Here is a 20,952-nt window from a genome sequence, read left to right on the forward strand (position 1 = left end):
GCGTGTCATCCATGTCAGCGTGGGAAGGAGATCAACTCCTCGAGCTTGCAAATGACGGCGGGCTGAAAAGTACGTTTGACATAACATCTCTGCCGGCATTCCGGATCAAAGTCAAGGCTAAATATCCTGAGATAGTCAGGAAAGCACTCAAAACGTTGCTTCCATTTCCAACATATCTCTGCAATGAATGCAACGAAAACTAAATTGTGGAATAGACTGGACATAAGGAACCCCCTTCGAGTATCGCTGTCTCCCATCACCCCTCGATAGGACCGTGATGTTGCAGGAAAACAAGTATTCAGCCCAGGGCTCCTACTGATTCAGCGATATTGGTGCATTGCAATGATTTTATATGCTCATACGAGGAAAATATGCGCTGTGTGTTTAATATCCAAACGTTACTTAAAATGTTATGATGCTATTATAAGTGACTTATATAACCATATAACAACTACGGCATGAAAACAGTCCATCTCTGCCCTTCTAGTCCATGCCGAACGCTTCTCTCACCTCGTCCCACCGACCTGCACTCAGCCCATAACCCTCCATTCCTTTCCTGTCCATATACCTATCCACTTTAACTTTAAATGATAATATGGAACCTGCCTCTACCACTTCTACTGGAAGTTCGTTCAACACTTACTTCGAGCTCCCCTGTCCTCCCCTGATAATTGTCTTATTGCTATATTCATGTGAGGAAAATATGCGCTGTGTGTTTAATATTAAATTCGTTAGATAAACCCTTTTAGAAAGGAAATTGAGTGTATTAGCCACTTATCACCTATATTCCGGTTGTGATTAACACCACCTCCCCCCCAACAGAATCAGCAAAAACGATTTTTTAAAAATTGGCGCATACACACATGTGCAAGTTACACATGTGCACTCGTGCCCACACAAGGCTTCATGGTCATTGTAGTCTTTCTTGGGGTAAACACAACATATTTGACTGCAACTCTTGTACGTTGGCAACCCTAACCCCCCCCCCCCGCCGGTCGGCCGGTCCGCAAGAATATTGTCAATATTAAACCGGTCCACAGTGCGAAAAAGGTTGGGGACCCCTGCGCTATGACTATTGCTCCACCTGACTTCACCCTACCCTTCTGAGGCTCAGAGCCAACCACAGTGCTGCTGCCTTGCCCAGGTAGGTCATCCCCTCAGCAGTATCCAAAGGGGTATACCAGTTGCTGAGAGGATTGGCCACAGGGGGTCCCAGCACGGACTTCTTTCATTTTTCCTGTTAGAGTTACTATTCTATAGATTTGCTGAGTATGCCCACAGGAAGATGAACCTCAGGGTTGTATATGGTGACGTATATGTACTTTGATAACAAAATTTACTCTGAACTTTAAACTTAGAAATTGATGTATTGTTTGTTTGTAATACAGAATCTTAGGAATGACTAATTTGGGAATAAAACAGAAAACAATCAATATGGGATCATAAATACAGGAGATTCTGCAGAAATCCAGATCGACGCATGCACAATGTTGAAGGAACTCAACAGGTCAGGCAATACCAGTGGAAAGCCATCCTGATAAAGAGTCTCAGCCTGTAACATCGACAATTTATTCCTCTCCATAGCTGCTGCCTGACCTGCTGAGTTCCTCCAGTGTTTTGTACGTGTTGCAATCAATAATGGATTGTGCTGATTATGAATGCACACCCTTAAATGCCAACATGCTGCAGTCATAAAAGCAGAGATCGAACAGTGAGTGGATGCAACAATCTATTTCATTCACCCCTTGTTGTTCCCTTTACAAACTAAAAGCAGCAAGCATATTTGCTCCGGTGAGAAACTGAACAGATGATGGCAGGAAGCATAACTTTTTAATGAGGATAATATCAATAATGAAGATAAAGTTAGGTTTTGCTGAGCTAAGAACTAACCTCGGTGTCTTCATCAGTAGCTTTCAGCTCAAATTCAGTGATCGTCTTTCTCACTCCCTCCTGCACTCGCATTCCGGGGATTTGCACCACCGGCAGTGCATCATCCACAGGGCGTATAGTAATGGAAAACGTTTGAGTCACCTGATTTATTGAAGAAGACAATGCAACCTTCAGACAAGGACTAACACAGTTTTGAGCAAGGCTATTCAATTAATTTTACAGGTAAAAGCAAAGATTGATATAGATTAGACTTGATACTATATTTTAGCAAAATAATTATCTTATTGTTTGTGAATATTTGAGCTCTGGCTTAGACATCAAAATCAAACTGATAAGTTTAATATGAAGATGTCAAATATTTATACAAACTGAAGAAAATGTAAACACCCTAGAATCCTGAATACATAAAAATACCAGGAGGTCTTAACTCCTATACCTCTTGACAGTTATCAAGGTAGAATGCACCAGAAGTTTGTTCTGAGGACTTAAAACCTTAGCCATGACAATGAGTGTTGCAAATTTAGCCATGCGCTGCTTGTATCCTTTACAACCATGAAAATTGGTAGTCATACCTTTGGGGGTGGGGCAGGGGAGTATTGTGCATGCAATGGCATTTCCAATAGGTTATATAATGGGTCCCAGAATTATCAGCTGGAAACATGTTCTTCCTCCTCATTACAAGGAATGGATGGCTTGACGACCAGTGATTTTCTACAGACTTTCTTCACCTTTATGTTACAAAGCCACTGCTATGCTCTTGATCTTTCACAGCCATGGCTTTCTTGCCTGACAATTCAGTATGGACTGAGAAGCTTCAGTACCAAGCTAGGTTAAAGGAGAACAAGTTCAGTGCAATCTGCCACATCTATTCTGCCTTACTTCAACACCTGTGATCTTCTCAAACCATTCATCACTGCAAATTCCTTCTACTTCTCTAACATCTGGGTAGTTTACGTGTTTATTGGGCCACACAAGGAGACAGTCAACCATTTTTAAGTCCATGCCAGTCCAAAAGAACAGTGTTATCAGTTCTAAACCTTTTCACTGTAGTCCTCAATGTATTCTCTCTCTCCCTCTCTCTGTCTGGCTCATCTACTGCCCCTAGCACCCCCACTCCTAGCTAGCTCCCTACACTGGTGATTTACAGTAGCCAATCAACATATCAGCTCATCTTTGCAATGTGGGAGAGAACTGCAGCACCTCAGAAAAATCATGTGTTAATTAGGAGAATGAACAGACTGCACACCTGTAGCATGAGATCATGATCCAATCTGGGTTGAGTATGCCCACAGGGATGGATATGGTGACATACACGTCCTTTTATAGTAAAATTTACTTTGAACTGGGTCCAAGAGGCTGTGAGACAACAGCATATACTGCTACGCCACTGTATTGCCCCTTCATACTCACTTCACGTCCTCTGGAACACATTCTTAACTTCTTTTAGTAGTGCTTTACCTTACCAACCCGGCCCTAATCTTCACTCTGCACACCTCCCTTGCTGTGCACTGGCTTAGGTTAGCCTTATGCATACAAAAACCATCGTGAAATGAAAATCATCAGTCTCAAACCAGCACGTGTACTTTAATTGCCCCCGTGAATATCAGCCCTTTCATTACCTCATTGACACCATCGGACACTGAAAAGGTGAAATCGTCAGAATGTTTTTCTTCATCGCTTGTGTGGACATATTGAATGCTGCGAGCTGCAAGATCGGCCTGAGTGAAATGGGTGACCTTCGTTCCTGTTGGAAACAATAAAACATAATACAAAATAATGCAATCATAACCACGAGGAAGTCTGCAGATGCCAGAAATCCAGAGCAACAGACACACAATGCTGGAGGAACTCAACAGGTCAGGCAGCATCTATGGGAATGACTAAACAGTCAATGCTTTGGGCCAAGACCCTTCATCGGGACTGAAAAGGATGGGGAGAAGACACCAGAATAAAAAGTGGCAGGGGCAAAGGGATGGAAGATAGCCGGGAGATAGATGAAGCCAGGTAGGTTGGAAAGGTAACGCACTGGAGCGGAAGGAATCTGATAGGACAGGAGTGGACCATAGGAGAAAGGGAAGGAGTGGACCCAATGGGGAGCTGATAGGCAGGTGAGAAGAAGTAAGAGGCCAGAGTGGGGAACAGCAGAGGGGAGGGAACTTTTTTTAAACTGGAAGGAGAAATCAATCTTTATTCTTTGGAGCTTAGAAGGTTGAGGGGGGACTTGACAGAGGTATTTAAAATTATGAGGGGGATAGATAGAGTTTTGACGTGGATGAGCTTTTTCCATTGAGAGTGGGGGAGATTCAAACAAGAGGACATGAGTTGAGAGTTAAAGGGCAAAAGTTTAGGGGTAACGTAAGGGGGAACTTCTTTACTCAGAGAGTGGTAGCTGTGTGGTACGAGCTTCCAGCAGAAGTGGTTGAGGCAGGTTCGATGTTGTCGTTTAAAGTTAAATTGGATAGATATACGGACAGGAAAGGAATGGAGGGTTATGGGCTGAGTGCAGGTCGGTGGGACTAGGTGAGAGTAAGTGTTCGGCCGAGATGGCCTGTTTCCGTGCTGTAATTGTTATATAGTTAATATTCATGCCTTCAAGTTGGAAGCTACCCAGACAGAAGATCAGTGTTGCTCCGGTACCCCAAGGGTGGTCTCAAATTGGCACAAGGGGAGGCCATGCACCAATGTATATCAGTCCCAGCCATCTGGTATAAGTAACTGGATGATTGTTTAAACAATTACAATAGCTTTGCCAAATTAAGTACAATATTAGGTTCACTAGGTTAATTCCTGGGATGTCCGGACTGTCTTACGCAGAGAGGTTAGAGAGACTGGGCTTGTACACGCTGGAATTAAGGAGATTGAGGGGGGATCTGATTGAGACATATAAGATTATTAAGGGATTGAACAAGATAGATACAGGAAATATGTTCCAGATGCTGGGAGAGTCCAGTACCAGAGGGCATAGTTTAAGAATAAGGGGTAGGTCATTTAGGACAGAGTTGTGGAGGTGTGGAACGCGCTGCCTCAGAAGGCAGTGGAGGCCAATTCTCTGGAGTCCAGAAAATTCTATGAAAATAAGTGGAGAAAAGAGGTCAGCTTTTGAAAATGCAAGGATCACAAGTTTCAGGAACAGATCTAATAGTTTTAACCTGACTCAGAATGGAGACAGAGGGACAAATAAAGTTACACTTTCATAATAAATTTATATTCTGCTTCTGGTTCAAGCTTAATATTGATTTACCATACAAGGTGTTCTCTAGAAGTGACCTATATTTTGATGTAACTTACAAAATCAAAGGTATTAGAGCAACTAAGGCCAAAGGAAATTCACGATTGGAGAAATTGAAAATGGATAATTTACACATCACATATTAGCACTGCCAAATGGAAGCTAAATCGAAGAAAACCATACCACCCAGCAATCCCCCGATCTAATCCTACCTTAATCACGGGGCAATTTTCAATGACCAATTAACTTACCAATCGGTAGGCCTTTGGACAGTGCGAGGAGACCAGAGCACTCGGAGGAAACCCACGTGGTCACAGGGAAAACATACAAACTCCTTACAGGCAGCAGCAGGAACTGAACCCGGGTTGCCTGAACTCTAAAGTGTGGTGCTAACCACTATACTACCATATTTCTGAAAATGGTAGTTTTATTACAGCTATAATAATTATTATTACAAATAAGCTTACTATTTAAGTTGAGGGATATAGGCTCGGGGCTAACTGTGGCATTAGCCTCCCCATTAAGCACATTAACATAGGGAAGGTAATTGTGATCTATGTCATTCCCAAGAAATACAATGGAATTATTTTTACTTCAATTTAATGAAAACATAATGTACACAATCAAAACACTCATTTGTTCATCCTATTAAGCCTTGAAGCCACAGTGCTATGCAATCTTACTGATCCAATTGGAACTGTTTGTTAATTATCCTTATTTCAAAAGGGAGAGAAAGATTTCTGGAAGGGATAAGGTTGACAAGAACATGGTGTAATTTCACTCAATGGATCTTCTTAATTCAAACTGGGATTCTAGCCCAAATCAAATACTGCGGATGGAATTTCAGTCTGAACATTTACTACAAAATAAAAATCAGTCTCACATTTTAATTGGTTTCATTAAACTGTAATTTCTTAGGAATCATAATGATTTCAATTCTCTGCAGAAGTAGAAGGCAAGTATCTTTTCCTTTTACCTGGAGAAGCAGTATGCTCAATATGGCCCAACTGAGGCTGCTTGTTTAATCTGTAAATCAGTTCCCCAGGTTCACTGTCCTGGTCAGTTGCTGACAGCTGAAGTGTTGTTATTTTTTTCACCGAGTTTTCCTCCAGTACTAAACCTTTGTTAACTACAATAGTAGGTGGAAGCTTATCTTCTGCAAAATTAAAACACAAATTAATATCCACGACATTATATCCTGGCCTCCTTGCAAGCAGAGAAGAATTGGGTTGTTAGTTCAAGTTCCCATCAATAGACAATAGGTGCAGGAGTAGGCCATTCAGCCCCTCAAGCCAGCACCGCCATTCACTGTGATCATGGCTGATCATCCACAATCAGTACCCTTTTCCTGCCTTGTCCCCATATCCCTTGACTCCGCTATCTTTAAGAGCTCTATCCAACTCTTTCTTGAAAAAATCCAGAGAATTGGCCTCCATTGCCTCCTGAGGCAGAGCATTCCACAGAACCACAACCCTCTGTATGAAAAAGTTTTTTGTCAACTCCATTCTAAATGGTCTACCCCTTATTCTTAAACTGTGGCCTCTGGTTCTGGACTCCGCCAACATCGGGAACATGTTTCCTGCCTCTAGCGTGTCCAATCCCTTAATAATCTTATATGTTTTAATCAGATCCCCTCTCAGCCTTCTAAATTCCAGTATATACAAGCCCAGTCGCTCCACTCTTTCAACATATGACAGTCCCGCCATCCCTGGAATTAACCTCGTGAACCTACGCTGCACTCCCTCAATAGCTAGAATGTCCTTCCTCAAATTTGGAGACCAAAACTGTACACAACACTCCAAGTGGGGTCTCACCAGGACCCTCTACAACTGCAGAAGGACCTCTTTGCTCCTATACTCAACTCCCCTTGTTATGAAGGCCAACATGCCATTAGCTTTCTTCACTGCCTGCTATAACTGCATGCTTACTTTCCGTGACTGATGAACAATGACACATAGATCTCGTTGTACTCCCCCTTTTCCTAACTTGACACCATTCAGATAGTAATCGGCCTTCCTGTTCTTGCCAAAGTGGATAACCTCACATTTATCAACATTAAACTGCATCTGCCATGCATCTGCCCAATCACCCAACCTGTCCAAGTCACCCTGCATTCCCATAACATCTCCTCACATTTCACACTGCCACCCAGTTTTGTGTCATCTGCAAATTTGCTAATGTTACTTTTAATCCTTTCATCTAAATCATTCATGTATATTGTAAATAGCTGTGGTCCCAGCACCGAGCCTCGCGGTACCCCACTAGTCACTGCCTGCCATTCTGAAAAGGACCCATTAATCCCTACTCTTTGTTTTCTGTCTGCCAACCAATTTTCTATCCATGTCAGTACCCAATACCATTTGCTCTAATTTTGTCCACTAACCTCCTATCTGGGACCTTATCAAAGGCTTTCTGAAAGTCCAGGTACACTACATCCACTGGCTTTCCCATGTCCATTTTCGTAGTTACATTCTCAAAAAGTTCCAGAAGATTAATCAATTCCCTTTGTAAATCCGTGCTGACTCGGACCTATCCTGCTACTGCTATCCAAATATTCCACTATTTCATCTTTTATAATTGATTCCAGCATCTTCCCCACCACTGATGACAGACTAATCATCACCCCTGTCACCACTTTTTTAAATAATACTTTTTATAAAGATTTGTACTTTTTAAACAAACTCATACTTTTCACAGTGTGTGATGGTTCATCCCACTCACTGGTAGAAAGCGATATAGCAACTAAACAAATGGTTTTTCACTGGTTAGGAATTAGCATATTACCCACATGTTGCAAAGGTTTTAATTATGCAGCCCATTAGCTTGCCATTAGCCTATTAGGAACTTCTTATCTATAAAAGTGATGGACTTTTCAGAGGCGCCATCTTTTCTTTTGCTCTTTCATTTTCACATTCACTTCCCAGCATCATTTCTCAACTCTCGATTTAGTTTGCTTAGTATTTGTATGTTTGTAATCTAAAATAAACTTAAATGTTGGATTTAAGACTGCTCATCTTTCCGGACTCCTGAAAGAACCCTAAATAGAGACCCATCCCTGCAAATTCCTTCATGTACTCATCAGATGATTTATCTTCACTTTGTGTAGCTGTGCGCTCTGTTCCAATACACTACAATTATAAAGATAGCAGAATCAGCAAGTGAAATTGTTCAATAAAGTCAGGTTGCTAGCTTAAGACCCATATTTGGAGATTTGCTGTCATGTTAGATGGAGTGATCTAAGAGTAGAATGTCTGGCATTCTAAATCTAGGATCTTCCTCAAAGTTAACATTTGCTAAAAGTGATCACACAGCTGCAGAAGGTTTAAAAAGTCCCTTACATCCGGAGTGTTTCATTATTTTTAATTTTAAAGAGACCTATCACAAATTTAACTAAGAGAATGCCTGAACTTTTGATCAATCTGGGGATAAATCAAGATCCAAGTTCCCCAAAAAAATCAATTTTCTTCTTAAAATGATCTTTCAATAAAGTTTGAAACTTCTATATACAGGTTCCCAATCCCACTAAAGCCTATTAGTCTCAGAGCACCCCTCTAATGACAGGTGACCTATGGGTAACAATGTGCTTTAGCAGCTACCTTGGCTAGTTAACATGGGAACCCCAACTTCAGAAAGTCCATTTGGGGGTACATCCTGGTAACTTTTCTATGTTGCACACAACATGGATTTTGGACCCAAAATAGGTGTTAAGATACAAACCAGCACACACCATATAAATATGACATTTAACAATGAATAAAAAACAGAAAAGTACAGGTCCATGATATTGTGCTGTCCTTTAAGAATGAAACAAGCAAAGAGTGAAGGCACTCTCACCGAAAACAGTGATGAAGAAGGACTGATCAAGGAGTTTATTTCCATCTATATCCACAACATCAAATTTAAAAGCAAAACTTCCACCTGGCCCTCCCTTTTCATGTCTATACTCTATAAATCCTGGAACAGAAAAAAAATATTAATTTGAAAACAATTATCAATATTGTTTCAGCATGCTTTTAAAAATGTTATTATTTTATCAGTATTTTCAATGTTACTGGAGGATTAACAAGTTAACAATATACAGGTTTCCCCCACCATCCGAAGGTAGAGCGTTCCTATGAAACAGTTCATAAGCTGAAATGTCGTAAAGTGAAGAAGCAATTACCATTTATTTATATAGGAAAATTTTGTGAGCGCTCGCAGACCCAAAAATAACCTACCAAATCATGCCAAATAACACATAAAACCTAAAATAACAGTAACATCTAGTAAAAGCAGGAATGATATGATAAATACACAGTCTATATAAAGTAGAAATACTTTTCCACAATCATTACTGAACTGTTCTCCGGAGCGAAAATCTCACGTAAGTGCCATTGGCAGAAAATCTCACACAAGCGCTGTTGGCAAAAACACGCGCAAGTGCTCCCCAGTAACCTTTAAGGTATGAAGCTGCCAAATCATACCAAATAACACGTAAAAATACACAGCCGAAATCAAGTATAAATAATGTATGTACAGTGTATTGTCGCTTACGGGAATCGGGACAGCGCCGAGCACACTGATGATAGTGTGTTAGACTGAGTCGGAGTTTGGGTGGTGCAGTGGCCCCCCACCCTCCAGGCCGCTGAGTGATACATTGCCACGAAGAACGCAGGGGTCCAGCGGTATCCAGGAGGCACACAGCACATCTTTAAGAAAAAAGCCGAAACAAACATGCTAATTAATTAGGTGCCGCCCGTAATTGTCGGCAGCACCTAATTAATTAGAATGTTTATTTCGGCTTTTCTCTTAAAGATGTGCTGTGTGCCTCCCGGCTACCTTTGCATTCTCCATGAATCGGTATCTGTCCGTGGCCTGGGGGTTGGGGTGGTGGGACACTGGGGTGTCATCTCGTCGCCTGTTTCCATTAGAGCAGGCAGCTCATCTTCTCCTATGACTGCCCGCCTCGATGTCGAAGGTCGAGGTTCGTCGTCTGCTGTGGCTGATGTGGACGGCTTGCTTGACTGCTGAGCCTCACGTATTATTCTATCACACAGTTCTTTAATAAGGACTCAAACCATCCTGCAAGTATCCCCTAAACTGACGTACCCTTTCAAAATTAAAGTCGTACTTTATCATTACTCATTCGGTTTTGATTGTTATCCTTTTTTCTTCCAATTGCATCAGCTCTTCATCTGTCAGTTCTTGGTGATGGGATGCCAAAACCTCTTCAACATCATTTTCGTCAACTTCCACAAGCCAAACTCACGTTGTCCTTACTTCGTTCACCACGATCAAAACGCTTAATTATGTCTAGTTTTACCATAAGTGTAACACCCTTACGAGTTCTTTCAGGCTTTTCCGATACCATAGAACTCATCTTGCAAACGGCTGCTCACAGGCTTGTGTTTAAGCAATGCCAGCTAGAATCTGGGGGAGAGCGGCTGCTCGGGGCGCGCGCTGCCTTTTATCACGTGCTGAATTTTTTTTCTTAACAGTGAAAACACCTTCTGAAAGCGAAAATAGGGTACTAATGTAGGTCTTTCGTAACAGTGAGATTCCGTAAAGCGAACGTTCTTAAAGCGGGGGACACCTGTACTCAAGATTTTAAAAATCTTCAGTGTTTTTCAGTTTTTATGTTTAATTTGGTTTCTGAATTCAGTCATTTCCTTTGAAATATTGCTCTTCCAAAATTGAAAAATTCTCCTGCGAAGTATATAGCTGATGTGATAGAAAACAGTAAACCTGTGAAAATCTTAAGACCACCAATCCAATCCTAAAATCACTCTCTCCAAAGTCAAGATCAAATAGACACAGAGTGTGTCCAGGATCATAAAAATACGTTTCAGGAGCAACAGCATCAGATCCAAAAGCTGACCTATCTTTAGTTCAGATGCTAGACCAATTCAGCACTTGTTCATATCGAAGCTTTCCAACATTGTTCTTTATAGAATGTTCAGAGCATGCTGCTGGCATGCTTCTTCAGCAGACAGGTGATGGAATTCACAATTTAGGGAGCAATGCAAGATGATTTCTAGCTACTCATGGAGATGGTTAGGAGGTCAAGATGGAGAGCAGCACCCAGATTCAGTGGGTGTACATGTCTCTCTTCTGAGAGAATGCAGTGATTAATCTATCCCTTTGTCACATAATACCAGTGGATTTTCCACAAATAATTTCTAACGTTGATCATTTTGCACTAAAATGGACTTTGTTTTTTCTAATTATGTTGTTTCTGTAAAAATTGTGCATTATTTGCTTACACTTGTCTTGTGAATGCTGCATATATGACGCTATGTACCTGTGTTGCTGCAGTAAGCCTTTCATTGCACCTGTACATATATGTACTGATGCACAGGACAATAAACTTGACTGACTTTAGTTTATGCTGACATACACAGTGATCAATTCTTCTTAAGCACAATTATTTAACCTTTAAAGACTAACACAAATATGAATCATATGTAAAAAGCATATTGATATGAAATTGCTGAATAAAATGCACAAGGACTCAGGGAATAATAGTTATTCAACAAACTCTTAAAAAGTACACTGTACAGTGTGTACTTCTACTGATTCCATACTTAAATAACTTTCCCATTACAAGCTTTTAGCAGTATTGCAGACACCAAATAGAGACTGCATTACCCAAAGAGAAACGAATTCACACCCAACTTGATACATAATGAGTGCACAGGAGGTCTTTGTCATGCATTAGTTCGCACAAACCATTACTGCATCAATAATCACCACCTGGGAAATTGGCCCAGCATCTCCAGATGTGACATTTCTTTGCATGCCTGATAATTGACACTTTCTCTGTCACAGAGCCAAAGATATCATTGGCCACACAGCTCAAATTTCTTTAAGTGCCATCAAGAGTTTGAGCTTCTCACCTGTGAACTACAGTATTACTTTACAAAAAATAATCCTGGAGCACATTCCACACAGTTTCGAAATGAGACACCAATAATTGTGGTCTATACTGTCACGTAAATTTCCTGCACACAGCACCTGCTACCCTTGTAGTTCAATAGCTAACATAATGAGAGATAATTCCCTGGGAGCTCCCTCTACCGAATGCAGACAATTGTTCTGATCACTTGTAGACAATTAATCATTTTGTCTGGGCCATCTGCCAATAGTTCATCACAAGGGGATGCCAATTTAAATTCCAGTGTTACTACTTCAGAGAATCTGTCCTGGATCCAGCTCATAATTGCAATTGTGAAGAAAACATGGCAGTGCCTCTACTTCCTTAGGAGATTCCACATGACATCAAAAACTTTGACAAACTGGTGGAGTGTGTATTGACTGGCTGCATCACAGACTGATATGGGAACACCAATGCCTTTGAACAAAAAAAATCCTACAAAAGGTAGTTGATTCCACCCAGGACAACAAGGATAAAGTCCTCCCAACCATTGAGCACATGTACATGAAATACTGTCATAGGAAAGCAGCATCCATTATAAGGGGTCACCACCACCCATCAGGTCGAAGGTACAAGAGCCTCAAGACTCGCACCACCAGGATCCAAACAGTTACTACCCCTCAACCATCAAGCTCTTGAATAAAAGGGGATACATACATTCATATGCCCCATCATTGAGATGTTCCTACAACCAATGAACTCACTTTAAGGACTTCAAACTGGAGTTGCAGGGGGATGGGAACCAGAGTGCCAGAACTGCAGGTGGAGAGATTGTGGAGACAAATGTTGGTAAGGCCTCAGAAAAAGTCAGGAATCCAAAGATTGAGCATCGTGCACTAATGTCCTGAGCTGCCTATATTTCAACGCACTAAGTTTCGTAGGAAAGACAGATAACCTTGTTGAAGATGAGGAAGTTGGTTTACAGACAGAGGCAATGTGTAGTGAAGAGAGGCTGTTGATAGGACAAAATTGCAGTCAGCAGGATGAATTGCAACATAAATGGCACATAAAATTGAAAATGGTGAAGACAGGACTGAAGGTGTTATATTAGAATGCATGCAGTATATGAGGTAGATGAACTTGTAGCACAATTACAGATTGGCAAGTATGACATTGCAGACATCACTAAATCATGGTGGAAAGATTATAGCTAGGAGCATAATGTCCAAGGATACATATTGTATCAAAAGACCAAACAGTAAGGCAGAGGGGCAGCATTGCTTGTGGGTAAAAAAAATGAAATCAAATCATTAGAAAGAAGTGACATAGGATCAGAAAGTGTTGAATCTTTGTCGATAACAGCCAAGGAACTGTAAGGGTAAAAAGAAACTGATGGGAATTGTATACATACCCTCACGCAGTAGTAAGGATGTGGTCTACAAAATTACAACAGCAGATAGAAAATGCATGCCAAAAGGGGAATTCAACATGCAGGTAGTTTGGGGAAATCAGGTTGGTGCTGGATTCCAGGAGGGGGAATTTCTAGAGTGCCTATGAAATGGCTTTTTAGAGAAGCTAGCGGTTGACCAACTGGAGGATTAGCTATTCTGGATTGGGTATTGTATAATGAACTGGAATTGATTAGAGAGTTTAAGGTAAAAGAAATATTAGGGGAAAGTGATCATAATATGATCAAATTCACCCTGAAATTTGAGAAGGAGAAGCTGAAGTTATAAGTATCAGTATTACAGTGGAGCAAAAGGAATCACAAAGGCATGAGAGTGGATTTGGCCAGAAATGATTGGAAAAGAACACTGGCAGGGATGATGGCAGAGGAGCAATGGCTGGAATTTCTGGCAGCAGTTCAGAAGGCACAGGTTATATACATCCACAAGGGGAAGAAATATTCTAAAGGAGACATGACATAACCATGGCTAACAAGAGAAGTCAAAGCCAGCATAATAACCAAAGAGATAGAAGAGCAAAAATTAGTTGGAAATCAGAGGATTGGGAAGCTTTTAAAAACCAACAGAAGGCAACAAAAAATAAGTCATTAATAAGGTAAAGATGGAATACGAAAGTAAAATAGCCAGTAATATTAAAGAGAATAACAAAAGTTTCTTCAGATATATAAAGTCCAAGAGAGGCAAGAATGGATGTTGGACAGCTAGAAAACAATGCGGGAGAGGGAGTAATGGGGGACAAGGAAACAACGGATGAACTGAAGAAGTATATTGTATCAGTCTTCATTGTGGGTCATGAAGTGTGTGAAGATACCATTACAAGAGAGGTTGTTCTTGAGCAACAGACAGGTCTGAAGGTAGACATGTCACCTGCACCAGATGGTGCACACCACAGGGTTCTGAAAGAGGTGGCTGAAGAAATTATGGAGGCATCAGTAAAGACCTTTCAAGAATCACTAGATTCTGGAATGGTTCTGGAAGACTGGAGAATTGCAAATGTCACTCCATTCTTCAAGAAGGAACAGAGGCAGAGAAAAAGAAACTATAGGCCAGTTATCCAACCTCACTGGTTGAGAAGAAGTTGGAGTCAATTTTCAAGGATGAGGTCTCAGGGTACTTGGAGGTATATGATAAAATAGGCCATAGTCAGCATGGTTTCCACAAGGGAAAATCTTACCTTACAAATCTGCTGGAATTTTTTTGAAAAAATAACGAGCAAGGATAGACAAAAAAAAAGAATTGGTTGATGTTGTGTACTTGTATTTTCAGAAGACCTCGGACAAGATGCCATACAAGGCTGCTTAACATGGTATTACAGAAAAGGTTCTAACATGGATAAAGCAGTGGCTGATTGGCTGGAGGCAAAGAGTGAAAGTAAAGGGAGCCTTTTCTTGTTCTCCGCCTGTGACTAGAGGTGTTCCACAGGGGTCTGTATTAGGACAGATTCTTTTTATGTTATATGTCAGTGATTTGGATGATGAAATTGATGGCTGTGTTGCAAAGTTTGCAGATGATATGAATATAGGTAGAGGGGCAGGTAGTTCTAAGGAAGTAGAGAGGCTACAGAGAGACTTAGATTAGGAGAATGGGAAGAGAAATTGCAAAGGAATACAGTGTCAGGAAGTTTATGGTTATGCCCTTTGGTACAAGAAAAGAAAGGATTGTCTGTTTTCTAAATAGGGAGAAAATACAAAAACTGAGGTGCAAATGGTCATGGGAGTACCTCTGTATAGTTCCCCAAAGGTTAATTTGGAGGTTGAGACTGTGGTGAGGAAGGCAAATGCAGTGCTAGCATTCCCTTCAAGAGGACCAGAATACAAAAGCAAAGATGTAATGTTGGGAATTTATAAAGCACTAGCGATGCCTCATTTGGATTATTATATGGAGAGCTGGGCTGCTTATCTTAGAAAGGAGGTGCTGAAACTGGAGAGGGTTCAAAGGAAGTTTCATAAAATGATTCCAGGATTGAACAGCTTGTCATACGAAGAGTGTGTGATGGCTCTGGGCCTGTATTCAAAAGAATTCAGAGGAATGCGGGGTGAACTCATTGAGACCTATTGCATGGTGAAAGGCCTTGATAGAGTGGATATGGAGAGGAGAGTTTAAGACCAGAGGACATTCACAATAGAGGGGAGTCCTTTTTGAATGGAGATGAGGAGGAATTTCATTAGCCAGGGAGTGGTGAATCTGTGGAATTCTTTGCCACAGGCAGCTGTGGAGGCCAAGACTTTATGTATATTTAAGGCAGATGCTGATAGACTCTTGATTGATCAGGGCATGAGGGGGCACGTGGAGAAGACAGGAGATTGGGGCTAACAGGAAAATTAGATCTGCCATGATGAAATGGCGGAGCAGACTTGAAGGGCCAAATGGCCTAATTGTGCTCCAATATCTTATGGTCTTTTATAGTTATTATCCTATAGATTTGCTGAGTATGCCCACAGGGTTGGTATATAGTGCGATTTATGTGCTCTGATAATAACATTCACTATGAACTTTGACACACTGGAGGCAATAACATTTTCTTCCCCTTGGTCCCATCCACGGCAGTCTTTTCTGTCTCTTCATTTTGGCCGCACAGAATGAGTATGGTAAAGAGTAACCCATTTTCAAGTGTAACAGCCTGGTTAAGATTTTTACTACTGTGCTGTAGGTATTTCATTTTAGCAGTTCTGCAAGAGCAGTCTGTTCTGCTTTTAACATGTTTGGGTTTGAGCTAAAGTTAAGGGGCTATGTTGTTCAATTTAGGATTATTGTGCCAGGCAATCTAGATGGTGGAATTGGGAGAAGGTTCCAGAGAACGTTGAGTGGAAAGGTTTTGGTGGTGGACACTAAGGTCTTTTGGCAGGAGCTGGGAGAAGGCAGGAGGGAAGATGGCTAAGGATGCCTTTCCTGTTGCACAAGGTGCTTTGTGCAGATGAAAAGCTTCAAGGAGAAAGGACCAATACTCCCATGGGATAGTCCGTTTGTACAAGATGGATTTCGAGGGACCTTTGGAAGGTGGTGTGTGCATTAATGCAGTCCATGGGTTCAGCTAACAAGTTAAAGACAACTTGAAAATGAGCTCTAACTTATGTGCACATTTGGACTGGGTTAACTATAATGGACATTTTTTTTCTTTTTCGATAAAGCTGAAATTTGCAAATATACTTTCTTTATAATTGTATACAGACTACTATGTTATTTGTTACTGACGGGTAATTACAAGTGGGCAGCCTTTGCACAGTATTCGCTCTGATTGTGGGAAGTTGAAACATCCTGGCTCTCTCCGTCAGGTGGGAAGTCATACCAACCCTAGATGTACAAACTTTGAGAAAGGTGGTTTTCTCACCACGGAGTCCATTGGCTTGTTAGTGAGGGGTTAACCGGCCGTGTTTCTAGAGACGCGCAGTAAAAAGGGGTTTCACTGTGGGGGCTATCGTCCATGATCTGATTCACTAACACTGTGTATTTGCTGTAATAATTAAGTGATTATATGTTTAAGCCTGTGTTTAAACTAATGCCTGAAAAAGATTTGTGTATCAACACCATGGAGACTAAGCTTTGGTGCGATTCAAAGAGATTACTCACAACAAATGCTTGACTTCTGAGCGGTGCGGATATCCGCAACTCAGATGAATTGTTGATTAGGGTTTTAAGTACCGTTAAAGTATTAGCCCTTAGCTTGCTCTCTATATCATACTGCCCAGGCAACATGCATGGTCATCGCTGACCGACGGAGGCCTCAGAAAAGTATATGGGAAAGCTACCCTTGCTGAATGGCATTTTGATCAATTAGCAGCAAGGATGTTGTGTTAGAGCAGACCAGCAAGGACATGATGAGAGCGGATCTGTCTGGTGCAATTGTGCTGCCTGGAGAAGTAGGGCCTTCGATCGTCCACACTTTTAGGGAAGGGGCAAGAAGTGTGGTTCAGGGTGAAGAATTTAAAGACAATTTGCTCTCATTTCTGCGTATGAGGGGAAGGAATTGTCCAATGTGAAAAGTCTAATGAGTCCTTCAGCAGTTGATTTAAATTCTGAGCTCATTTTGGCTATTACATCACTGGTTAATATGCATAAGCATACAGTGCCTACAAAAAGTATTCACCACCCCCAGTAGTTTTCATGTTTTAATTGTTTCACAACATTGAACCACAGTGGATTTAATTTGGCTTTTTTTGGCACAGATCAACAGAAAAAGACTTTTGTGTCAAAGTGAAAACAGATCTCTACTAATTGATCTAAATTCATCACAAATATAAAACACAAAATAGTTGATTGTATAAGCATTCAACCCCTCCAAGTCAGTATTTAGTAGATGCACCTTTGGCAGCAATCACAGCCTTGAGTCTGTGTGGATAGGTCTCTATCAGCTTAGCACATCTGGACACTGCAATTTTTCTCCGTTCTTTACAAAACTGCTCAAGCTTCATCAGAATGCATGGGGTTCATGAGTGAACAGCCCTTTTCATATGCAACTACAAATTCTCAATTGGATTGAGGTTTGGACTCTGACGTGGCCACTCCAGGACATTAACTTTGTTGTTTTTAAGCCATTCCTGTGTAGCTTTGGTTTTATGCTTGGGTCATTGTCTTGCTGGAAAACAAATCTCCCAAGTCACAGCTCTCTTGCAGAATGCATCACATTTTCCTCCTGGGTTTCCCTATATTTTGCTGCTTTCATTTTATTCTCTACCTTCAATAGCCTTCCAAGGCCTGCTGCAATGAAGTATCCCCACAGTATGATGCAGCCACCACCACACTTCATGGTAGGGATGGTGTGTTTTTGATGATATGCGGTGGTTGGCTTATGCCAAACGTAGCGTTTAGTCTGATGGCCAAAATGCTCAATTTTGGTTTCATCAGACCATAGAAACTCTGTCAGCTGACTTCAACATCTCCGACCTGCCTTCTGGTAAGCTTTCATGAGGTTTTTTTCCTAACAGTGGCTTTCTCTTTGCCATTCACCCTTAAAGCTGCAACTGGTGAAGCACCCCATCAACGGTTGTTGTATGCGCAGTCTCTCCCATCTCAGCCACTGAAGCTTGCAACTTCTCCAGAGTTGTCTTGGCAGCTGCCCTCACCAATCCCCTTCTTGCACAGTCACTCAGTTTTTGAGGACAGCCTGCTCTAGGCAGATTTACAGCTGTGCCGTATTCTTTTCATTTCTTCATGATTGACTTAACTGTACTCTAAAGGATATCCAGCGACTTGGAAATGCTCTTGTATCCATATCCTTGCTTGTGCTTTTCAATAACCTTTACGTGGATGAGTGTTATTTTGGCTTCACTGTGTAGTGTTTGCCAGGACACTGACTGAACAGTTGGACCTTCCAGATCCAGGTGTATTTTTACCAGAATCAATTCAAACACCTTGACTACACACAGGTGATCTCCATTTTACTAATTATGTGACTTCTAAAACCAATTGGCTACACCTGTGATGATTTGGTGTGTCATGTTAAAGGGGGCGAAACTTGGGCAATCAATTATTTTGTAATTTACATTTGTAATTAATTTAGATCACTTTGTAGAGATCTGTTTTCACTTTGATATGGAAGAGTCTTTTTCTGCTGATCTATGTCAAAAAAGCCAAATTAAATTCACTGTGATTCAATGTTGTAAAACAATAAAACATGAAAACTTCCAAGGTGGCATGAATACTTTTTATAGGCACTGTATCTGTGGAGAGCTGAAGTTACTGTAGGCTGGGAGTGCTCTCAGGGGTCAAGCCCACACCCAATGGGGAAGAAGAATATGAGGTTTGTGCTGAGCAGATATCTCAGTTACTGGATGAATGGCAGTATTCAGATAAATATGCAAAAACAGAAACTGGTAAAGAGCTTAAAGGGCCCGGCAGATGATATAGTGAGGTGCCTCAAGGCAGAAAATCCATTAGCCATGTCAGCTAATTACCTGCAAGCTCCAGAAGGTGCTTTTGGCACTGCTGGAAGTGCAGCCAATTTTAGGATGAAATTCCGGCACACATTTCAGGAGGAAGGAGAGAAGTTGTCAGAAAGGGGGTATTCAGCTGTCTGAGAGAAATGGCTTGAGGATGGAGCAAGTTGTGAAGGGTACACTGTCACATGACGTGATAGCTCTACAAATTTTAATGATCCGCAAGATATGTCCTCCTCCATCTTTGGCCGGTTACTCAGGGAAGTTAGAGAGGAGGATAATGCAGTGGAGGAGTGCGAGACCACTCTCGGCAGGGCAAAGCCCTCGGTAGTAGCCTCTGTGGTTAAAGTGACCCCTGATGCCGCACAAGCAGTTTTGCAGGATATTGTGAAAGACACAATGGCAGAGGTATCTTGGAGGATGCCAGTTGGTGCTGCCACCGAGCATGACATGGCCGATAGGAAGTCAAATACACTGTTAGGATGTACCAAGGCGAGGGTTGCAAATGGGCAGGGATCTTTGACCAGGGAAGTGACTAGTATTTTCCATTGCAACTGTGGAGAAGATCAACAGGAAAAACTTCGGAAAGTAAATCAACGGTAAGCACAGGAGCACTTAAAGGACTGCTTTAAACCGGTGGACTGGTCTGTATTCAGGGATTCATCTTTGAACCTGGATGAGTATGCTGTAGTTGTTACTGAGTTCATCCTTCGTCATCGTGGCTATCCCTCGAGGTCGAGAATGATGGTCTTCATTCTGTTGATCTATCTATGACCTCTCAAGTGGCTTATAAGTCCAATCTTAACTTTGAAAGTTCTTCCGCATTCAGGACAGGTCGTTCCAGACGGCAGATCAGGCTTTGGTTGTTGCTGCCTCTTTCCATTGTCTTCTCTTTTCTTCTCATTCTGCACATCTGTTGGCTTCAAAAGTTGCTGTTCCTTCTCAGATGATGGCTTGCCAGAGTTTTCTGTCCTTGGCATTGGTTTCCCAATTGTTGACGTCGATGTTATATTTCTTCATGTTGGCTTTTAAGATGCCTTTGAATCTCTTCTGTTGTCCGCCTCTTTTACGTTTGCCGCCTTTGAGCTGGGAGTAGAAGATTTGTTTCGGCAAACGTTTGTTTTTCATCCGAACAACATGACCGCTCCATCTTAGTTGGCTCTTGATGACGTAAGCTTCAATGCTTGTGGTTTTTGCTTCATTTAGCACACTGACGTTGGTTCTTCTATCTTCCCAGATGATATTTAACATGTTTCGAAGACAGCACTGATGGAACTTTTCAAGTGCCTTCAGATGTCGTCAGTATGTTGTCCAGGTTTCTGGCGCACACAGGAGTGTTGGGATTACCACTGCTTTGTATACTAGCATTTTGGTATCTGTTTGGATGTCATGATCATGAAAGACTCTTGTTCGGAGACGTCCAAAAGCTGTTCCAGCGCATTTAAGAAGAATGAGGGGAGACCTCACAGAAACATTTCGAATGTTAAAAGGCATGGACAGAGTGGATGTGGCAAAGTTGTTTCCCATGATGGGGGAGTCTAGTACGAGAGGGCATGACTTAAGGATTGAAGGGTGCCCATTCAGAACAGAAATGCGAAGAAATTTTTCTTAGTCAGAGGGTGGTGAATCTATGAAATTTGT

At 41.5% G+C, this 20,952-nt stretch overlaps 1 protein-coding gene across 5 annotated transcripts in view; it reads right to left on the minus strand.

Moving 5' to 3' along the window:
- Positions 1-20,952, minus strand: part of fras1 (Fraser extracellular matrix complex subunit 1) — a 594,524-nt gene that overhangs the window by 103,736 nt on the left and 469,836 nt on the right. For all 5 annotated transcript variants that reach the window (XM_063043539.1, XM_063043540.1, XM_063043536.1 and 2 more), the window contains 4 exons: positions 8,954-9,073; positions 6,096-6,275; positions 3,510-3,634; positions 1,891-2,031 (listed from right to left, as the gene is read on the minus strand). In XM_063043539.1, coding sequence (XP_062899609.1) covers positions 1,891-2,031; positions 3,510-3,634; positions 6,096-6,275; positions 8,954-9,073 — 566 coding nt within the window. The remainder of the gene's footprint in view (positions 1-1,890; positions 2,032-3,509; positions 3,635-6,095; positions 6,276-8,953; positions 9,074-20,952) is intronic.

The sequence above is a fragment of the Mobula hypostoma genome, chromosome 3 (assembly GCF_963921235.1).
Source record: "Mobula hypostoma chromosome 3, sMobHyp1.1, whole genome shotgun sequence".
NCBI classification, from domain to species: Eukaryota; Metazoa; Chordata; class Chondrichthyes; order Myliobatiformes; family Myliobatidae; genus Mobula; species Mobula hypostoma.